We start from the raw sequence: 10,578 nt of genomic DNA on the forward strand, positions 1-10,578 counted from the left end.
TGATTATCTGATACTGCTTGCTTCACGTTGCATCAATTCATATATATCTACCTACATTCCTTTCTAGTGATCATGTTCATCATATGTAAGAATTTAATTTCTTACACATAATTTAATTTCCAGTGGTTATTATTGTTTTTTGTTATGTTCATATCTCACAATTTGTTTAACCATCCCCTAATCCAGTGTTTTTTAAACTGTGGGTTGCAACCCCATATGGAGTCATTACCCCCAGTTTAGGAAGCTCTAAAGAGGGAAGGCGGTGAGTAAAAAAAATTTAAGAAGTCCTGACTAATCAGTGGACATCTATTTTGTTTCTAGGCTTTTCCCACTACAAAAAGTGGTGCTGCTAAAATTTTTGTGTATATGGTATCTTTTAAAAAAAAATTAGTCATTTCGTTGGAGGTATATGGCTAGCGGTAGGATCCCGGAGCCAGTGGTTCTCGGCATTTTAGTCACTTTCTTAGCATAATTCCAAATTGCTTTCTATAATGGTTGGACTCATTTGAACTTAGCTTTATAAAAGCCATTTTAATTGTTCTTAGCGTTTTAAAAAGCTCAGATGTCTCTCTGCTCCAGTTCTCATAGGACTAAGTCACTCTTTTGTATTCACCCTACGAAGGTGTACTTGCCCCTTTGCTTCATGCAATTTAACATCTGAGATTCTTATTCAGAATGCCAAGCATGCCAGTTAGGTTGATTCATAGAAATCAGTACATGAAATGGTGTCAGGTGAAGGAGCAGAAACCAAATATGTACATGCATGTCAGTCATGTACAGCTGGTAAAAATGAATATGTGTATGCATCTGCATAGATCAAAAGAGGAACTAGATAACAGTCAAGTCTGAATGTTATTAATTAGGCTTCTTTCTCTTTTTCTGTAAACTTTCCTAAACTGGCCACTTTCTAGTCCCTGTAAGTCTTTCATGGAGTCTTTCTTTGTTTTTGAACAGCATAGATGTTTACTATCCATTTCATGAATGTGTGCACTAAAGGACTTTTTTTTTTTTAAGGCCAACATTTATTGAATATTCAGTCATTTTTATTCATTAAACTAAAGAAACTTAGCTAAACATTAAAAAAATTAAACTTTAAAATACCAACTTCACAAAGAGCTCCTACCATATGGAATGACCTTTGATCTTTTCTTGGCTAAAAAATTTTAAAAACATCCTTCCAACTGGACCCTGCTCTCTTTGTCCCACACTTTGTCATGAAAGTCTAGAGGTAGAATTTAAGACCTGGTGAGGAGAAGCACGTACTTTTTTTTTTTAAATAGTATTTTATTTTTTCCAGTTACATGTAAAGACAATTTTTAATATTCATTTACTCTCCCTCTCTCTAAAAATGGTAAGCAATTTGATATAGGTTATAGATGGCAATTATGTGAAACATATTTCCATATTTGTCATGTTGAAATGCATTCTTTAAAATTTTATGATTTAAGTTTTTTTCCTTCCTTACTGCACCAGCCAGAGCCTTGGGGCCGTGTATTGGAATTCGAGCCTTGGAAAGCAAATGGCCAGGGGATTAAACTGAGATAAGAAGTCTAGTTGATATTTCCCCCCATTCCAACTGGATTATACAATAATAACAAAATTGTAAAGACAAGCAACTTTGAAAGACTTGAAAACTCTTATCAGTGTAATGACCAACCACAGTTCAAAAGGACTTGAGATAAAACACGTTATCTATCTCCAGTGAGAGAGCTGATGGACTCAGAGTACAGATTAAAGCATATTTTCTTCTCTCTCTCTCTCTCTCTCTCTCTCTCTCTCTCTCTCTCTGATATGGCCAATGTGGGAATTTGTTTTGCATGATTATACATATTTGTAATGGATTTTGTATTTTCCTTCTCAAAGGGTAAAGGAGGGGGTGGAGGAGAGGATGAGAATTCAGAACTGAAAATAAAATAAAATTGAATTAAAAAAAAAACTGACTCAATTGAAGGCCCCTAGCAAGAGCAAGGGTGTGCGGGGGGGCAGGAATAAAGAGGGCAGTCAGTTCACTCAACCTCAACGGGAGCTGGGCTCTACCAAGCAGAAGTCCTCACCAGAACAGCTGAGAGAAAGTAGGGAAGAAGAGGTTCACAGAAGGTGACCTGGATTGCAGAGACAAAGAAGCACCTGCTTGGTCCTGACTGGAGGGCTGGGCCTGAGTAGAGGAGGAATGAGTGGGAATTGAGGAAAGAAGCAGAATGTGTGGCAATTGCCATGGCTGGGAATCCCCAGAGATTGGGGAACATTAACCCTAGTGGGCTGCCCCATTGCTTTGAGGGCTTCTGGCTATGTGTCCAGGTATAGCCTATCTGTCTTTCTCCTTCATAGTATGATGTGTGTAAAGATGTTTCACCCAGAGCTTTTGTTCTAAATTATGATGTTGTCGTCCACAGATGACCTACTCCCTTACCCGATTTGCCATCTATGAGACATTCCGAGACCGACTGACTGCAGGGAGCCAGGGGCCCATCCCTTTCTATAAGAAGGTGCTTTTGGGATCTCTTGGAGGTAAGAGCATCATCAAAGGCCATTTGTGAGAGGGGAGAGGGAAGGGTTGGCAATGCAGTTCAGTGAGAGTTCGATGGCAAATCGTGGTTGTGAGATTTCATGTTCTTTTCCCTTCAGGTTTTGCAGGTGGTCTTGTGGGAACTCCAGCAGATATGGTGAATGTCAGGTAAGTGTGTGGCCTCTCAGTCATGACGGGTCAGTTTCAGTCCGCCTTTTCCCTTTAAGGCCATTGTTATCTTAGTTTTCTTGGGGTAGGTCTGTGGGACATGAGACAGTGTCAGAGTTAAGGAAAGAAAGAAACAAAAGGTGTGACTAGACCAGTGCCTGTTTATCTGGTTTAATCTAAAAAATGGTCAAATGACTGTTTTATTTCCTCTTCTCTGAATAAGAACTAAGTAGCCCAGATAGCAAGAGTCAAGTCAGACAGCAATCTTTTTTTGTTTGTTTACATACAGAATATTTTCTTATTAAACCAAACTTTTTCTGACATTTAGCTCAGTTTTATGTTCTTTTGGTGCCTTTGTTTTAGTCTCCAGAAGTTCTCTTTTGAGTACTTTACTTTCTTTGACTATTGTCCAACGCCCCCTCCCAAAATGACCCTCATTATTGTCTTATGTAACTATAACTTACTATAGACAGTGATAGAAATATAGATATAGACAGTCAAAAATTTTGAGTAACTTACAGTAGCTAAAAGTGAAATTTTGGCCTGTCTCCAAACTCAGTTTCCTTTCATTGCCCTGTTTTAACTGAAGTTTAGCATGCAGAGATAACTTGATTCCTTAATAAAGGGATTTCCTAATGAATCTTAGGTCAGAAAGCAATCTTAAAGGAAAGCTGGTAAGTGATTTTGTCTGAAAATTCTTAATTTCCAGAGGTTTAGGACAAAAATCAGAGCCTCACTATTGGAATATTCACATCTCATCCCCATCTGTTGCCTCCCCTCTCTGGTCTTGCTTTTCGTGATTGCTGTATGTGGTTTTGGGTTTCAGGATGCAGAATGACATGAAGTTACCTGTGCACCAAAGGCGGAAGTGAGTAGTGATCCAAGACAGGGTGGCTAAGGAGGGTTTGGGTTTCATGGCCTCTCATTGTGCATAATGAGAAGGAACTTGGGAGATTACCATTCTTGGATCTGGGAGAATCTATAACTGCTTGTATACAGTAGTCAAAGACCACCCCTGGAATTCCACTTGAAGGAGCTATTACATAACCTCAAGAGAAGACTGAGGGTGATTGATGTGTTCATATAGGTCAAAAATCATCATATGGAAAATGAAGGACACTTGTTTAGCTTGGTCAAAGTGGACAGCCCTGGACCAGTGGTTGAAAAAGTTACAGAGAAATATTATTTCATCTTTGTATGTAAAAGTAATAGCAGCCACAGACTTTGTAACCTTTAGAGCTATCCCAAAGTGGAACGAATTGCCTTGATAGGCAGTGAGCCCCTCTCCCCATCCCTGGAGGTTGAGTGATGACTTGTATGGTATAGAGGAGCTTGGTAGCAGGTATGGCTTGAACTGAAGACCTCTGAAATCCTTTCCCACTCTCCACAATCTCTGACTTGACGCTGTTGGGCTGGGGAGAGGAAAATAAATTGGAATAGAAGAAAGGAGAGTGAGGGTTGAACAAAAGAACCGTGAAGACCCTTACCCAAACTGTTTACCCAAACTACAGGGAGGTTTGGAAACCCAAGGGCAAGAGTCAAGGATTGTTCAAGATTTCTGCAAGGATATCAGTAGATGTCAGGAAGGAATGTTATTGGGGGTGGAGTGGGAGACATGTTTGGGAATTCCCTTCAAGTGGAAGCTTAACTTGGACTTGTCTTGTGTCCCATAGCTACTCCCATGCTTTAGATGGCATCATACGTGTAGCCCGTGAAGGTAAGATCCATTCCAGAATGGGCGTTATGGTTCTGGGTCAATCATTGGCAGCTACTCTCTTTAGGATCTTTTTCAGCACTGAATATTCTATGTCCCTGGGACTGAATTGAGGGAAGTTGTCAAATCTATTGCCTTAGGATGGTTTCCATAGGCTAAACCCTCACAGCCATTCAAGGCCCTCCACAATTTGCCCTCCAGCATACCTTTCTCACAGATTCATAGGATTACGGATCTAAAGAAGCCGTTGTCTCCAACCCCTTTATTTTTTAGAAAAGGAACCTGAGATTCAGCAGTGTTAAATGATTTGCCCAAGGTCCCCCAGGTTGTGTCAGGTCCTTTGACTCCGGAGCCACTTTTTTCACAGGGTTCCCCAGCTTTCTGTGTAGTTTCCTGGTATCGTCCTGTACTTCCTTATACCCACAAATTCACACAGCCTTCTCTATCATGCCTGGAATACTTTTCTCCCACATCACTGCCTGCTGAAATTCCTCCCTTCCTTTCTCCCTCTCTTCCTTCCTCCCTCCTTCCTTCCCTCTTTTCCTTCCTCTATCCCTTCCTGTCTTCCCTCCCTCCATCCTTCCTTCTTTCCTTTCCTTTCTCCTTCCCTCCCTTCTTTCCTCCCTCCCTCTCTTTTTCTAGTTGAAGGCAGTCTCTTTCATGATTAATTTTTAAACCACTTTGCCTAGATCACTCCTTAGTTTCTATCATCTTGTACTGTAAATCATATTTATTTGTATCCATGTTGTATTATTCCTTACCTCTATTAGATTAATAATAATAAATAATAATAGCTGGTGCTTTAACATTTGCAAAGCATGTTACAAATGTTGTCTCATTTGACCCTCACCACGTATGAGGTAGGTGCTAATATTAGCACTATTTTATAGAGGAGGAAACTGAGGCAGAGAGAAGTTAGATGACTTTTGCCTAGGATTACACAGTAAGTATCTGAGGCTGGATTTGAACTTGGTTTTTTCTAACTCCAGGTCCAGCATTGTATGTACTATACCACCTAGCTGCCTTTTAATTATAAGATTTTAAGGTCATAGAAAGATAACGTCATTTTCACTTATGTCCACTTTACCTAGCAAAACTCCTACTGTGCACATGGTAGGCTCGTAGACAGTGTTTTAGTGCAATCAAATTGTTAATGGCAAAATGTTCACCAGTCAGGTCTAGTACTAGTGAGCTTAAAGGAAACCCCGAACATGTATGCTGAATGAATGGATTCAGTTCTTGTAGAGGACAACAGCATAAAGCTCAGGCTTCCAGGGAACAGGGACTAAAGAGAGAATTGAAATTGTTCTCTTGCCACCAGAAAAGAGAGCTAAAGGGAAGCCATTAACCAGTCTTTTCCCCCCTTCTGCAGAAGGTATAAAGAAATTATTTTCTGGAGCTACGATGGCATCATCCCGAGGGGCTCTTGTCACCGTGGGGCAGGTAAGTGGCCTTTCAGTCTCACACCTCCTATTGGAGCCACCAGCTGATAGTACAAAGTGGGGTGAGCTGGGGCGCTAGCTTTCTTGTTGTTCTTTGACTAGGGAAGCAGTGCAAAGTTCAGCTGTGACAAGTGGCCGTCAGCCCCAAGGTCTCTGATGGCGGAGGCAAGGCTGCTGGTTGTTTTCCTTCCACAAAGTCTCTGTTCCACCCCTGCTATTCTCTGACCCTCAACCTCTGCTTTTGCTTATGAAGTCCTGGAATGTGTTCTTTCCTCCTCTCTCCTCCATCCCAGATCTTTGCCAGCCTTTAAGAATCAATTCAGGTACTTAGAGAGAGGAGGAAACTGAAGCCTGGAGAAAAAAGAAAAGAAGTCTCTGGTCCGAGACCACACAGTCAAGTAAATGAGAAAACTGGGGTTCTGATCCTCCATTGGGTGAAGAGAGACTCTGGTCTTTCATAATGTTATATCTTTTCTTTCTTTTTCCCCTTTTTTCTTCCCCTAATTTAGCTAGATCTGTGAATTCATCTGTCTGGAAACTCCCTTCCCTGATAAAGATCTGCAACTTGTCAGTCCTTCAGCTTGTTTGCCTGCGGGTACTGAGAGGTTGTGTGAATTACTTAGAGTGTATCGTACTTATATGTGTTAAAGACAAAACTCACACCCAGGTTTTCCTGACTCTAAGGCTGGTGCCATGCTCCCATTCATGAGATATTTATGACTTTGCATACTCCCTCCCCCTGCCCGCCCCTCACACACCCATGAGCTTCAGGCTGTCATTCCAGTTTGCACCTGAGGCCCTTAAAACTCTGCCCCTCTCCTAGATTACAAGCTTCTCAAAGGCAGGGACCATGTCTGTTTATGTTTGTACCCCCGCCCCCCATAGTGCCTTTGACAGATCAAAACACTGATCAATCAGTGTTCGTTGAATTGCCTTAATTTAACACAGACTGTCTGATGAAGGAAGAATGAGTTATAGGCTAGAGCGAGGCCTCACCGAAACACTTCCTGTTTCCCACAAGGGTTCTTTGAGGGCCCTGAGGGAGCCTCTGGGCTTGTTTGGAGTCACTAAGAGTCCTTCTCCCTCACTCCTTGCAGCTATCTTGCTATGACCAAGTCAAGCAGCTGGTCCTCAGCACAGAAATGATCTCGGACAACATCTTTGCCCACTTCCTGTCCAGTTTCATTGCTGTAAGTTCCCCATGTCCTTTGTTATCATTCCAGTTTGCACTTGGGTGCTATTCTACTGTGGAAAGACCCACAGAAGAGGGGCATTCTGTTATCAAAAAAAAACATTGCTTGGTTCTTAAAAACACTTGGGAGTGGTTGAGGGACTGCTAAGTGGCCATTGGAAGAGCCTGTGGTAGGAGAGAGGAATGAGGAGGGTAGCAGAGTTGGGGAGAGGAATGAATGAGAAGGAGGAGAGTGGAGGGCAGGCAGCCTTGATGGAGGTCTTGTTAATTTCTTCCATGGCTTAAAGCAGCTGAAGGGCAAGAAGCTTTAGTGAGTCTTCAGTTGGTTAATCCCAGGGCAGTCAGGTAATACTTTTTCTGATATCCGACTGTTTACCAGAGGTGTCTACCAGGCAAGACCCCTGAGAACCTCAAGAAGAAAAGATCCATGAAAGAGAGGTTCTCTTGTAATCCATAACTTTGCTTCTCCATAGGGCGGGTGTGCCACTTTTCTGTGCCAACCCATAGATGTACTTAAGACTCGTCTGATGAACTCCAAGGGGGAATATCGGGTAACTATAACATCTGTTATTTCCAACCTGGCATATGGGCTGTCCCGCTGTCCACCTTTTCTCCCGTCTTGAGGCAATAACTTTCAGGATAGCTCCCAACTATTCTCCCATTTACCTTCTCAGAAACCCGGTTGACCTGCTACAGAGAACTAAGTTCCTGGTGTGTCTAAGCAGCCTCACTGAACGGGATCTAAAAGATCACTTAATCTAACCTACCTCCTTTGGCAGAGGAGGAAATTGAATCTGAAATAAAAAGAATTGTCTGGCCCAAGACCACACAGTCAAGTAAACCTAATTCTGACTCCAAATCAGGTGTTCTTGGGGTGGTCAACTTGGAGATCTGGGGACATGAAATGCCTTATTATAGAAGGTGTGAGAGAACCATTATTCCTCTGGTGGCATTGATGTATTTATCTGTTTCAGGGTGTCATTCATTGTGCTTTGGAGACAGCGAAACTTGGACCTCTGGCCTTTTACAAGGTACACATTAGCTATGGGGGCAGGAAGATTTGGGGAGGCTGGGTTGTGGCTCCAATTGTGGGTACTGTATTTGGATGTTTGGGCCCCAACCCTGGAATTTTCTGCAAGGTTCAGCATTCTTCCCTCCCTTTTTCTCCCCCCTTTCCCTCCCAATACAACTCACCCTCTAATTTTATTTTGTCTTATCTCACTTTAGGGCTTTTTACCGGCTGGAATACGTCTAGTCCCCCACACCGTCCTCACCTTCATCTTTTTGGAACAACTCCGATTGTACTTTGGAGTGGATGCTTGAGCTGGGCTTGTTTTGGTGGGAGCCATACAGAAGCTGCAAGCCTCCCAGTCTGCCCAGGATTCTTCCAAAGAGACCCAGGGAGGGAACACTTAAGCATCCTCTCAGGGACCAGTACTTCCCACATTCCTGTCTTGTTTTCTCCTTTTGTGTCATCTGTTCCCACTTTGACTCATAAACACAATTGTCCCAAAAGTGTGATATCTTCACCCTCTCTCCCCTATTCTTACCCTTCCAATCTTAGGGAACAAAATGGTTTTTCATCCTATCGTGACAGAAGCTTCTTAATTCTACTGGTCACATTCCCCTTATCCATGTAGCTTCATTTGCCTTAACTATCCCTCTTGGCCCCTCATCTGGGCTCTCAGAATGCTTCTATACCTTAACCTCTGCCTCATAGAAGGGGAGGACCAATATGTTTTGTAGCCAATCTGAAAAAACCTTGAAACGCGGCCCCTTTTTCTTGTTGCTTATCCTTCCCTATCCATACCACCCTGGACTTCCCTTTACTTTTATACAAGTGGGGAAAATAAATGTTTACAAGAATACACCCCTCCTCCAAACCTCGCCCCCCTTCCTTGGGAATGTGAAGTACATTCTGGTGGTGGTGGCCCTCCAGCCTAAGAATTGGGTGGAGATGTCTTTCTAAAGCCTTCCTTACCCTGAGCAGTTATTAAGTGCAAAAGACTTTGTAGAGGAAAATTAACTACTGTAATTAACACTGAATGGATGGTAGTTTTCCATACCATTTCAGTAGTCAGAGAGACTGAGGGGTGAAGTATATCTTCAGTCTGTCAATCGTAATGGAATATGGAGCATCTGTATTTGGCTTGGTACTCCAGGTTAACATACATTTACTTTTCTTCTTAGCTTATTCTCATTTTGGGTTGTGTTAATTGGAGAATTGAGCACTGTGAGCCTTATTCTTTTCCTCTCTTTTGACTGTGAAAGAGGAAAATTGATTTCCAACAGATATGGTTCTCCATGGGTCCTGGTGAGAAAAAGATGTTAGTTTCTTTCCTCCCTCTCTCATCCTTCTGGTGACACTTTCTCCCCCTCTCATTGTTTCTACCATTAAGTCCATCATGTCTTCCAAGTCCCTGTCCCTTTGCCATCCAGATCAAAGGGGCTAAAACATTGCCCCGTCTGTAGCAGAACCTTACACTACCACAACTTCCCATCTCTTCTCCCAAGTCAGACCTCCAGTAGCCTCTATTGCCAACTGCTCAGTGATTGCTTTAAAGATCAAATTGTAGCCAAAACTCAGGCACCAAATAACTGCTGCTGTCTTCAGGGATTTCCCCTCTATGCCTTCTGCTTTCTCTTCTTCTCTCCCAAGCCCTCTATTTCCTTACTTTATGGTACCACATTTCACCACAGCTACTGAGTGACTTGTGTTGGACAAAGGTCAGGAGGCCTGGGGGTGGAAGGAAACAGATGTATATTTTGACTTTTTATTTTCTCAGCCCTCATTTCCCTGCCTCCCTAATATTTGATGTTGCTCATGTAAAAAGAAATTGGACCAGTCCAATTGGCTGATTTTCAGTCATGGAATCTTTTGGGAGGTGTCTTTATACCCCCACCTTGGGCTCATTACTTTTCTAGCTGACATTAATGTTCCTTTCCACCTGCTGTCAACTACCTGCCCTGTGACCCTTAGGAAGGATACTGTGTCCTCATGTGTACTGTGAAAATTTAGAGACAGGTAGAATTGCATAGTGGATAGAACCCTGGACTTAAGAATTGGGAAAACCTGAATTTAAATCCTGCCACTCACACTAGCTCTTTGACCCTGGTCAAGTCGTTCAACTTGTTTGAGCCTCGATTTCCTCATTATAAATATCATTGTTATCATCATAAATAATAGAGTAACATGATAAAAGCAAGTCTAAGGACAGCACTTCCTTTACAGGGCTATGGTGAGGATTACATTAGCTAATCTGTGTTATACACCATTGAGATGTGAGCTGCTATTATTGTGGCTACTTACCTGCGTATGGGAGGAGTTGTAGATCAGTCAGGTAGCTTATTAATGATTCAGAATAGCTTCAGTTAACCAGTGGGTAAAGATTTCCTTTTCTAAGTCAATTAAATAAGATTTTAGTGAGTTCATCCCTTTGCAAACCAGCACTAACCAGGCCTTGAGTTTTAGAGAGTATTGAAAGAAGACATTGCTATTGTCCTGTTTGACCTTACAGTATATGTGAGGGAAGCAACTGGAAAATGATTCTGGGAC

The 10,578-nt window shown here is 42.2% G+C and overlaps 1 protein-coding gene across 3 annotated transcripts in view; it reads left to right on the top strand.

The window, feature by feature from the left end:
- LOC140527964 (mitochondrial dicarboxylate carrier-like) overlaps window positions 1-8,905 on the top strand; it is a 31,255-nt gene extending 22,350 nt beyond the window's left edge. For 2 of the 3 annotated variants that reach the window (XM_072645336.1, XM_072645335.1), the window contains exons 3-11: window positions 2,394-2,508; window positions 2,626-2,674; window positions 3,501-3,542; window positions 4,348-4,391; window positions 5,761-5,831; window positions 6,928-7,020; window positions 7,496-7,573; window positions 7,997-8,053; window positions 8,250-8,905. In XM_072645336.1, the coding sequence (XP_072501437.1) occupies window positions 2,394-2,508; window positions 2,626-2,674; window positions 3,501-3,542; window positions 4,348-4,391; window positions 5,761-5,831; window positions 6,928-7,020; window positions 7,496-7,573; window positions 7,997-8,053; window positions 8,250-8,345 (645 nt within the window). In that variant the 3' untranslated portion in view covers window positions 8,346-8,905. Of the gene's footprint in view, window positions 1-2,161; window positions 2,299-2,393; window positions 2,509-2,625; window positions 2,675-3,500; window positions 3,543-4,347; window positions 4,392-5,760; window positions 5,832-6,927; window positions 7,021-7,495; window positions 7,574-7,996; window positions 8,054-8,249 lie in introns of those variants that run through there. The other variant, XM_072645337.1, reaches the window with a different exon arrangement.
- The last annotated feature ends 1,673 nt before the right edge of the window (window positions 8,906-10,578 follow it).

The sequence above is a fragment of the Notamacropus eugenii genome, chromosome 2 (genome assembly GCF_028372415.1).
Source record: "Notamacropus eugenii isolate mMacEug1 chromosome 2, mMacEug1.pri_v2, whole genome shotgun sequence".
Taxonomy (NCBI): domain Eukaryota; kingdom Metazoa; phylum Chordata; class Mammalia; order Diprotodontia; family Macropodidae; genus Notamacropus; species Notamacropus eugenii.